This window comes from Eptatretus burgeri, chromosome 14 (assembly GCF_056783735.1).
Source record: "Eptatretus burgeri isolate ZD-2024b chromosome 14, Ebu_testis_v1, whole genome shotgun sequence".
In the NCBI taxonomy this organism is placed as follows: Eukaryota; Metazoa; Chordata; class Myxini; order Myxiniformes; family Myxinidae; genus Eptatretus; species Eptatretus burgeri.
The window spans coordinates 53480495-53492448 of record NC_140974.1 but is presented as its reverse complement, the minus strand read 5'-3'; the positions used below and the strand labels follow the sequence as shown (position 1 = coordinate 53492448).

The window sequence follows — 11954 nt, the reverse complement described above, 5'->3', positions numbered from 1 at the left end:
CCAGCCCAGAGGGAACAGCAGTCCTCCATAAAGCCGTGGATGATGGCCTTGTAGGTGGACAGGAGTTCAGGTGTGCCAAGGAAGGATTTTGTATGATGTAGGATTCCCAGACTGACATTGGAGGCCAATGTAGAAATGTGGTTTGACCAAGAGAGATCATGGCTGACAGTGAGACTCAAGAGTTTGAGGAAGAATAAGAGGTAAACCAAAGATCAGATAAAGTACAATGGCCTAAAATTGCATTGAATAGAACAGAATGGACCATGGTGAGGAAGGGCTTCATTCTTCTGTGAACCAAACAGAATGGTCAGGCCATGTCGAGTCTTCATTTTTAAAACCAAAAAGTAATTTTTCGAAATTTTCATCTCAGTAACCCTTGAAGGACTTCGTATCCCCTCTCCACCAATGATTACCTTTTCAAACACAATTTCAAAGAAGAAACAATAAATGGATATAACAGACTTCATAAAGGAAAAAAAAAAGTCTGATGTACAAAATTTACTTCATTTTTTTACATTCAAAAGATAACACTTCATTGTGTTGAGATGCTGTGCCAGCACCTATCAACGCTGTACCACTTGGTTCGAATAAAAAAAAAACACATCCGTCAATACAAAACCTCGCATTCCTTTGGTTGAAGGATAATCCTCGATTTGAGGCCACACATGTAAATGTGAATTCAGATTAATTAAAAAAAAAACACCAAAACATATTCCTTTGAATCAGACACTTTCACACAAGCACAAAAAGCTTTGCGAAGCTGTACACGTCAGTAAATCCTGTTGCCTCAATTTTAAATTAGCAATTCTCAAATGTACCCACTGAACAAATGATGAATTGTACATTTCAATAAAACATGGCCACATCCGTAAAAGACCAGTGAAAAGTGGCTATTTTAATTTTAAACCTGCATTACGGTATTTGTCAAATTGTACACAACAGAAAAATATAACGACATACTTCTTATCAGTCTCTTCCCTTTATTAGGGGTGAGGTCTAACGGTACAAGCTTCTGCCCTTCCTCAACTACAATACTCTTCTACGTCCATTTGTCCTCAGCTAACTCTCTCCACTCTCCAACCCCCACCCCCTTTACTAATATCCCTCCTCAAACAATCCTCCGATCTCAACCCCGGTCTACCTCTCTTCCTCCAACCTTGCTCCCTCAACCTATCCTCTCTCTTTGCCATTCTTGCTTCCTCCATCTGCACCAACTGTCCAGCCCACTTCAACCTGCTTCTTACCAATCTCCCCATCAAGCTCATCTGCACACCAATCTTCTCCCTAGGTTCATAAATCCTTCTGTCCACCCTCTGTACTCCTGCAATCCTACTGACCTAGTTTTTCTGGCAAACCTGCAACCTCTGCTGTTGGCTCTGTCTTTGCCACCAATTTGAGGCCGTAAAGGTAGACGGGTGTCACACAAGTCACCAAAACTTTCCCTTTCAATTTCCTTGATATCTTTCTGTCTGCCATTACTCCTTCCACACATTCGCTCCCACCTGAATCCTCTTCCTCACCTTTGCCTCACACCATTCCCAGTCACTGTTCCTCCCAGAAACTTAAACCTATTTCCCTGTCTGATCTCCTTCCCCTCTAACCTGCATGAATCTCTAACCTTCCCCACTCATTTATTTTCTCTGCTGTTCGATCCACATCATCTCAGTCTTCTCCATACTCTTCTTCAGCCGATGCTTCTCAAATGCCTTCTTCAACTCCCCCAGTCCTTTCTGCATCTCCCTTCTACTCTGCCACAACAGCCAGATCATGCGCATACAATATCCTCCCCAGAATACCTTTCATGTTTCCCCTCCTGCTTACCATCTCCATCACCATGATAAATACGAGTGGGCTGAGAGAACTTCTCTGCCTCAAACCTATGTCCACACTTCAATACGCTACTGTGAACCACTGGACAGAACGAGTTGAAGACTGGTGCTTGTAGTGCAGAGGGCCTTCTCTCTAGACATACAGTACCATGCAAAAGTTTTAGGTTATTTTCACTTTTGTGGTGCTATTTACCATTAAATATTTGTCGGAACCTTGAAGTGTGCAATGTCGATAGAAAGATAATTCAAAATTTCTGTGAAAGTCAATTTAATATCCCAGTTACGTTAAACTATATAAATAAATAAGGAAATTGAAAAAGCTTTATTTTTGCTATACATATTATAATATCATGTGCAAATAATATCCACTTACCACAAAGAATACATGTAGGAAACAGTTTGTGGATTTTTGTTCAGATATAATCATAAATGATTGAAGTAATCAACACCAGTTACATTAATGCGACTTACAAAAAAAAGCACAACAAGTGGTGCCAGGCACAACAAATCCCACCCATTTAAGGCATAAAGTTATTTTGGGGATCAAATTTAAATATGATACATCCTTAACCTGAATGTTGATTATAAGGAATAGAATAAGGAATATTTTTTAGTCTTAGTTTGAAGTCAATTAAAACCTTTTTTGACGAAGTTATGAGCGAAAAACGATTTTGATCTTTCGTGACCTTGATCTTGACCTTTGATCCAATTGGACCCAAAAGTTAATGGGGTCGTCCAAGGTTCATTGTCCACCTGTGGATTAAATTTGATAGTGTTTGCTAAAGCCGTTTTGCCGTAAAGTTGCTCACAGACAGACAGACAAACAGACAGACAGACAGACAAACAAACAAACAGACAAACAAACCGGATGGTTACAATATCCCACTCTCTCCCTCCGGGGGGGGGGGGGGATAATAAAAGTTGCAAATTAGTGAAGATGTGAAATTATTTTTCATCAGCTTGTGCCCTTGCTTGAAAGTCTATGAGTGGGTTCAGAATGGTGCCAAGGAAGCAACTTTCAACAGAACAGTGTGGGTCGACAAAACTGTGAGAAGAAGGGCACACCATGAAGAAAATAGCAAAAAAGCTGAAGATCTCCAATGGTGTGAGGTACACTTTGCAATGCCTGAAATAAATTGGCTCGGTACATCACAAAAAAAGGCCAGATAGACACAGAAGAACCTCCTCAAGGCAAGACAAGCATGTGAAATTGCTCAGTCAGCAGCTGAGATGATCAAGTCATCAGAAGATGATCAAGTCAGCAGCTGACAAATGATATGAGAGCAAGCCTGAACATTAACATCTCGTCCAACAATGTGTACAGAAGGATGATCGGAGCAGATCTCAGTGGCAGAGTTGCAGCAAAAAAACCCACTGCTGAGACCAAAGAATAAGGTGAAAAGACTGAAATTTGAAAAGCAACATCAACATTAAGTGACTGAACAATGGAGTAGAGTACTCGAGTCTACAGCCTCTTGTTAAATATGGGGGAGGTTCTCGTGTGACTGTCTGGAGTTGTATCTCAGTCTTTGGTGGAGGAAAGCTTGTTAAAATATCGTATTTCCCGGTGTATAAACTGCGGCCTTGAATTAACCCCACCGCTGTTTTTCAAACTCAAAAAATATTAATAATAACTTTTCTGGTGTATTAACTACACCCATGTTTTTCACCCTCAAAATGAATGAATATATTGATCATTTTATTTTCTGATCGAGATCGAAATATATTTGTACGGAACAAAGTGACAGAGGTGTCAACATGCTGACTCCGAATTTCATCTAATAGTCTTATTCTCATTTTCAAGAAGTTTAAGAGAGATGAGAGGATACCAAGAAGTTTTTATTTTTCTTTCTTATTTTTCAATATTATAAAGAGGATTTTTTTGTTTCTAGAAAAAGGAAGAAAAGGAATTCATACTGGTATCGTACATATTTCTTTTGGATTTGTGGCCCTTAAAAGGGCCGTTTGGGTTTGATGAAGCTTTTCAGCTCAACCCGAGGAAATCCTCGTCGATGCTTTCCTCGTCGAAGGCAGCAAGCAACTCCTTGTCTGAATCAGGATAAAGTAAGTCCCCGTCGCTGTCCACATTGCTGTCACCGTCATTTGCAGCCTACTCCTCCCAAATGATGTCATCCTCTCTGCTGTCCATGTTGTTCTTCCTCGCCTTTCAGAAATGCTCGCTTAATGATGTCCGACGGTATCTCCTCCCACACCTTGACGATCCAGAAGGTCGACTTTTGTCATCCTCCTGCTCTTGGTGTAGGTCTTCTCCCCACTCATTATCCAGTTGAACCAGCAGCAACGTGGCCCACCCTTGAACGGCTTGTTGATGGACATATCGAGGGGCTGCAGGAGTGATGTCATCCCGCCTGGGATGATAACGGGATCGGTGTTGGTCCAACGGAGCAGTGCTTTGGTGTCATCGGTCTTATGACAAATGAACACATCCAGGCCTAGCATGCTGTGTTGTCAGGAGAGACCGCCATCTGGCCTACTACTCCAGACTGTGCACACCCAGTCCTGGACCAGTCCCTCATCTATCCACCCCTTCTGCTGCACACGAACAATGACGCCAGCTGGAAACTTGTCTTTGGGCATTGTCTTCCTCTTCAAGATGACAAATGCGGGAAGCTTGCCACTGTCTGCGCGGTACAGGCGAGCATGACGGTGAATCGGTCCTTCTTGTGACCAGTAGTGTTGATCGTTACATTGTGCGTAAGCTTATTTGAGGTGGGTGCTTCATTATTAGGTTTGTAGCGGTCCTTTCTCTCCAGAGACCAGATAGCATCCATTCGCTCATCGAACCTTACCGGTGTGTTTATCCTCTGTTGGAGGCAGGATAAAAAGGTGTGGAGCTGATTGTAAGTTATGAGAGGCATGGCTTAACGTGAAGGATGCTCTCACTGCTGTTTTTCTTGTTTGCTATATTTGGAGTGTTAATAAAGTTATTACACTCAATCTGCAAGTGTCCTCACCAAAGACTCCAGCTATTGTGAATAATTTGTCTTTTGATGTGAGACCGGATGTTCTTCTTTTGTGTTTAATGGAATTTTCAGAGCTGCGAGGCTCTATATACACCATGCACCTAAACTCGAGCGTCTCCGTTTTTTATCTATTTAATTTCTGCACACGGTTAACAAGATGCTGGAGAAACTCTTAACCTTAATCGATTTTCAAAATTTAAATGGCTAGATTTAGCTTTACAGCAGTTCTGACTGCTAAAAAAAAAAAGTGTTCATTTGGAATATAATTGAAATTCAACATTGATCGTTTTTAAGACTGATTTTTTTTCTACACCCATGTATTAACCGCATCCCCAACTTTTACCTTTTTTGCCGATTAAAAAAGTGGGGATTATACACTGGAAAATATGGTAAATGGGACACAAACAAAGAAGTACAAGCAGATACTGCAGCACCAGGCAGTTGCTAATGGAAATCATTGAAATCGGAAGAGGATTCATTTTCCAACAAGATAATGACCCAAACCACACTTCCAAACAGTATTTGGAGAACAAGGTTACAGCTTGTGAGCTCCAAGTGTGCTCCAAATGGCCACCCCAGAGTCTAGACATGAGTCTCATTGAGGTCATGTGGGATTACTTTGAAACAAGCACACGAGGAACACAACTAACCTTACAGAACTGTGGAATGTACTCCACGATATTTGGCAGAATATTCCTGTATGAGCGCTTTAGTCGTTTCTCGGAAGCACGGGTAAAAGAGTGATGGCACTCAAGAAGGCAAAGGATGGACACACAAAGTATTGACCGATACAATACAATGACACTGTTCTTGTTATTTACTGAGGCAGTTCAATTCCCATGCATTTATAAAGGGTGTTAATTTACATTAATAAACACATATGACTAATCAATGATAATTATTTGATTAATTTACCCGATCAATATCATTCATTAGAATAACCCAAACTTTTGCACAGTACTGTATCTCGAGCTTTCAATGTACAGTCTGGCACCCTGTCTTACTCTCCAAACTCTCTGCCTATGGCATCCAAGGCTGACTCCTCTTGGATTACTGACTTCCTCCACTCTTGGAATCAACGTGTGGCTCTCAACAGAACCCTTTCATCCCCTCTCCCTGTCAAGGCTGAAGTGGCCCATTGCATCAACGATCTCTCTTCATCACTGGAAAATCCTCTTCATCTATTTGCTGATGATTCCACCTTCTGCTATGACATCCCTCATCCTTCAGATACACAGGTAGCAGCCTCTTCCATCTCTTCAGATCTTGACAAAATCACAACCCAATCAAACACTTAGAATATGCCTTTCAATCCTGAAAAATCTCACTCTGTCTCTCTCTCCCAAATAACTGTCTCGCACCCCCTCTCCCCACCCCGATCTACTTTCTTAACAATCCTCTTGAGGAGATTCAGTCACTCATACCATTACATTGGGTCTTGCAATCTGCTCTGATCTTTCTTGAGCAAACCACATTTCAAAGTTGGCCTCCAAAGCCAACCGATGACGGCATCCTCCAATGTCCAAAGTCCTTCCTTGGCACACCTGAAGTCTTATCCACCTACAAGGTCTTCCTCCACAGGAAATGTGGAATACTGCTCTCCTCTGGGCTGGTACCGCTGCCTCACACCTTGCTCAGCTTAATGCCCTGGAAAGCAATGACTGAGATTATTGGAATTGCCCATGATGGAGCTGAGTCTGTGGGCCTATCACTTTACCATCACAGCCAGGTTGGTGGTCTTTCTGTCTTCCACTGCCTCCTTTCTGTCTTCCACTGCCTCCTTTCTGGTCTTGTATCCTATGCCCTCTCCATGCTTTGTCCCACCACCTCCCCCCCTCTACCCCAGCTTCTACAGGGTACACGATGCACCAGCAACCTCTTTCTGGTGAAATTCCCAAAATCCAGAGTCACTGCTCACCTCCACTCATTCGTTTCTCTTTTATCCCACCTGCGAAACCAACTTCCACATTCTCTTCAATCCCACTCTTCCCTCCAGGTCTTCAAGACAGCTGTTCACCACCATTCCCCATCCCAAACCATGATATTTTCTACACCCTTATAACCACCCCATCCTCAATTTTTTTCTTTCAGTTTTTCATTCCTGAGAGTTTGCTTCTGTATCCATATTGTCCACCTCCTGTGTCTTCCCCTGCCCCTCATTCTAACGCACATCCCTGATTTATTTGTCTTCATCTATTTCCCCCCTCTGCCCTGCTGCTAGTGTTTCCCTCCTCTGTTTATGCGGTTCCCTTTGTTCTGTTGTGTATTGATCCATTATGTGTTCTAGCAATTCCACAAGCCTGACTTTGTACAGAAAGCAACACTTTGAGGAAGCAACACCTACCAATTTAAAGGTCTTTGTATGACTCCGCCAAGATCAGAATACAAAGGTCAACCTCCCAGACTCAAAATGGATGTTCCAACCAAAATGCCACTGAGGCTGGCATATTCTGGTTGAGATAGGCCTAAGTCACATTTGCTCTACGGCGAGGATACGGCGGCCTTACGCCCTCTGAATTGACAGAAACGTGCGGCGGCCGCAGAGTTTCTGCGGTGGCCTCAGGGTGGCCCTATGCCGTATGGCTATATTTTACAGACGGTGAGGTCGCCGTGGAATTATAACGCGGAGTTATAACTTTTTTCATTTCTACGTTCGCCGTAGCAATTCGACAAGCCGAAAGAAAAGAACTGGTAAAAAAAAATTAACCCATTCGTTACCATCCGTCTGGCCGCACGTTCGCCTTAGGGCCCCCTGCGGTCACCGTGGGACATCAAATCAAAGACCGTACGGCAACCCCACGTTTTCGGTTTCCACAATTTCTAAGACCTAAGGCCAAAGTCACATTTGCTCTAAAGCGAGGATACGGCGGCCGTACGCCCTCTGAATTAACAGAAACGTGCGGCGGCCGCAGTTTCTGAGGTGGCCTCAGGGTGGCCCTACGCCGTATGGCTATATTTTACAGGCCGTAAGGTCGCCGTGGAATTATAACGCGGTGTTATAACTTTTTTCATTTCTACGTCCGCCGTAGCAATTCGATAAGCCGAAAAAAAAAACTGGTAAAAAAAAAAATTAACCCATTCGTTACCGTCCGTCTGGCCGCACGTTCGCCTTAGGGCCCCCCTGTGGTCGCCTTGAAAATTCTATGGCCGCCGCAGGAATACCCTGAGGTCAACCGTGCGACATCAAATCAAAGACCGTACAGCAAACCCACGTTTTTGGTCTCCACAATTTATAAATACGCCGTGCAGCTCCCCAAAAATAAAAACATGTGACTGCTACATTGTGTGACCGTGGAAATACTGCGGCCGCCGTATAATTGCTAATGGCCGTAGATTTTGGAGATCCCACGGCCGCCGTGGCAAATGTGACCTTGGCCATAATGAACGCTGAACCTCTTGCTCATTGATACATTTGCTTCCGTTGAGAGCCACATTGATACATTTGCAGATCTTGTCTGATGTGCATAAATGCATGAGGCAATAAAGAATGCTTTCTGACCACTCACATGCAACTGACCTGAGAAAGATAATTTTGATGATGTGCTTCAAACTACACTAGATATGTGAAAAAAAAATTCCGTTAAATATATGCTTGGATGTATTTCCTTTCTTGCTTTTACAATAATCTACCATTTCGCTTCTGCACTCAAACTCAACCAATTATTATCATACAGGCTGGTATTTACACATGATAGACATTCACTTGGTGGAGTGGACGGCTAATTTTGTTTTATATACAGACGTCTTGGAATGCAGTGCGTTGTGAAATTGGAGATCTACATTAGATAATAATTGATCTTAGCACCTGACAATAACTTTGTGCAGACAGATCTGTAACAGTAATATTCACCAAATCTTCAAATTGCAAGTAATCAAATGTTTGTAACCTCACATCCAGGGAGTGCTGAAAGTGCAAAAATGTCCAAAATCCATGAGTTTTCAGAGCGAAACCTTACACATTGAAATACTGCATTAAAAAAAAGAGAAAACGACAACAAAACTTGTAAAAGTAAATAAAAATAAAGCAAACATAGGTCATTGATTTTGGTATAAGCCTAAGCTCTTGCAAATATGACATTAAAAAAGGATATCTGGTGGAAGAGCTGGAGTAAGAGGGAGCGAAGGTCATGTTGTGAGAGTCTCTACAGATTCACGTAGTATCCACACATCCGACAGCAGGAAGTTCGCTCTCGCAGCTGTGTTCCTCTTCTTCTTCTGCACTCCATTCCCCATGACCATCCGTACCAAAGTAACGGTCACCAAAATTACCTGCCAGATCAGCCCGAGTGGGATCAAGGACACCGCCATCGGCCAATAAAACACCCCAATCTACAGGAGAAGGTAGCCATTTCAAAATCCTCAATGACATTTGCTAGCTTATCTGTGAATAAAAAAATATCATTGATTGTGAGGGTTATGCTAAGCTGATGGTGGAAAGTTCATCTCACAAGCACAAGCAGAATGCTCACCAATGCCAGGAATGATGTGGAATTGGTCGTTCACTGCTTTATCTAGAGCAGTTGTTATGATTTTCACCTTGGGGAAGGCATAAGCCAATGAATGTATTCCTACTTCAGCCATGAGGAGGGACACCAAGAAAATTTTGTCCTCACAGACATCGTGATCCTGCACAGAAATCATTGTCATGCAAAACAATTGTAAGATGTCAGTTCATATGATCTTTTCTGCAAATTTAAATTGGCAAGGAAACAAAAAAGTAATGGCATCATTTTCTCAATTACTCTGAACAGCAGCTAAGTAACAGAGGAAAAAACATAAGATAACCAGAGAACCACTGGTAGGCATGGATGACCCACAAAATATGTAACGGAGTAGAAAGTAAATACCTATGGATTTTTTTTAATGCCATTAACAAACTTTGCTACATCATGGGTGATAAAGGTTGTAGTCAAGTTTCATTGGAATTGTGTGTGTAGTGTCGGAGAAAAAAGCAAATATCTATTTTGGGGAGCAACCACCCCACCCCACCCCCCCCCCCCCCCCCGTAGACCTCTTACCCCTATTTTTTTTAATGCCATAAACAATATTTGGTACATCATTGGTGATGAAGGTTGTAATCAGGTTTCATTGGAATTGTGTGTGTAGTTTCTTAGAAGAAAGCAAATACGTATTTTGGGGGACAACGCATCCCTCCATATACCCCCCTAAACCCCGATTTTTTTAATGGCATGAATAAAATTTGGTACACCACGGGTGATGAAGGTTGTGGTCAAGTTTCATCGAAATTGTGTGTGTAGTTTCTTAGAAGAAAGCAAATACATATTTTGGGGGACAACCCCCCTCCACTGCCTTTGACCCCGATTTTTCCAATGCCATTAACAAACTTTGGTACAAACATGGTGATGAACGTTGGGGTAAAGTTTCATGAAAATCGTATGTGTAGTTACAAAGAAGTTGAAAGTATTTGTGGATGGACAGACGGACGGACGGATGACGCGCCATCCCATAAGATCCCCGGAACTATGTTCCAGTTGAGCTAACTAGAGTGGCACTCGGTAGAGCGCATACCTCTGCCAGGCTGAACAGTTTATGCTCTGTGTCCCACTGATGGGCTGGATCTGGATTCGAACCTGAACAAAAATCGAATCTGCTTGTTCTTGTTACCAAACCAACTCTTCCACCAAGTTCTGTCGTAATTCATCTATTTATATATCGTTTTTAGCCCCATCACTGAATGGTGAATAATTAATCACTTAAAAAATTATTGGATCCATATCTGGATCCGGATCTTCAACAAAATCGAATAAATTCGTCCTTGTAACACCCAACTTATCCACCAAATTTTGTTTGAATCTGTCCACAACTTTTTGAGATAACCTGCTCACAGACAGACAGACAGACAAACAGACATGGGTGAAAACATAACCTCTCTCTCCACCTTCAATGATGGAGTTAAAAATTAAACCATCGATTTGTAAAAAAAAAGGCAAATATATACAAGAGACATATATATATATATATATATATATATATATATATATATATATATATATATATATATATATATATATATGTATATATATATATATATGTATATATATATATATGTATATATATATATATATATATATGTATATATATATATATATATATATATATATATATATGTATATATATATATATATATATATATATATATATATATATATATATATATATATATATATATATATATATATATATATATATATATATATATATATATATGTATATATATATATATATATATATATATATGTATATATATATATGTATATATATATATATATATATATATATATATATATATGTATATATATATATGTATATATATATATATATATATATATATATATATATATATATATATATATATATTATATATTGTTATGGCTGTGGAAATTCGCAAACCACCATTCAGGACCAGTAGGTGAGATAACTTTTAAGTACATGTGTAGTTAGCCCCAAACCCGTTGTTTAGAGGGAATTTATGTGATTCATTCGGGCTGCGACGCTTTGAGATAGACGTTTTTCTGTTCTATCTTTATTTTGAACCAACCACGCTCCAACCGTCAGACAACAACAACAACGCCAACAGCCACGACCTTTACCTTCACAACTCGCTGCCGCAAACATCGCATCACCGCCATTCCAAACGGCACCATGGCCATCGGCCACCGCCGGAAACCCTCCACCACCTTAACCTCTCTCCTTCTACGGCCATTCCCGCACCACCTGTGAGCACCGAGCGTCGGGCTGTCCTGGGCTCGAACAAGATAGGCGCCGAGCCGCGAGTGCAAATAGCGGCCTATCCGAGGAGAATTCGGATCAGGAATGCTACACGCTCACTTCTGATCCGTCCAATTAGGAAGCGTGGGGCGGCTTGGCCCGCCTCCAGGCGCGTCTGTCTGGAATCGAGATATGCAAATTCTAGGATCAGGGGAGATTCACGCCCCTTTTCCTCCGTCCAATCGGCGAGCGTGGCTCCGCCCTCGAGGAGATCCTGATCCGGAAATTTGCATCTTGTTTTCTCCTGCCGGCCGATAAAACGGCGAGCGCGAGGCGAATGAGAGGAGTTGTTGTGCAGAGAGTTAGTTTTTGGTTGGAGTTGTTGCGAGGCAGTCAAGTCGGGTTGGAGAGC

The 11954-nt window shown here is 41.6% G+C and overlaps 1 protein-coding gene across 4 annotated transcripts in view; it reads right to left on the bottom strand.

Moving 5' to 3' along the window:
* Positions 1-483: 483 nt before the first annotated feature.
* UCKL1 (uridine-cytidine kinase 1 like 1) overlaps positions 484-11954 on the bottom strand; it is a 111809-nt gene continuing 100338 nt past the window's right edge. For all 4 annotated transcript variants that reach the window (XM_085854869.1, XM_085854867.1, XM_085854870.1 and 1 more), the window contains exons 14-15: positions 9283-9439; positions 484-9082 (exon numbers count right to left, since the gene is read on the bottom strand). In XM_085854869.1, the coding sequence (XP_085710995.1) occupies positions 8964-9082; positions 9283-9439 (276 nt within the window). In that variant the 3' untranslated portion in view covers positions 484-8963. The remainder of the gene's footprint in view (positions 9083-9282; positions 9440-11954) is intronic.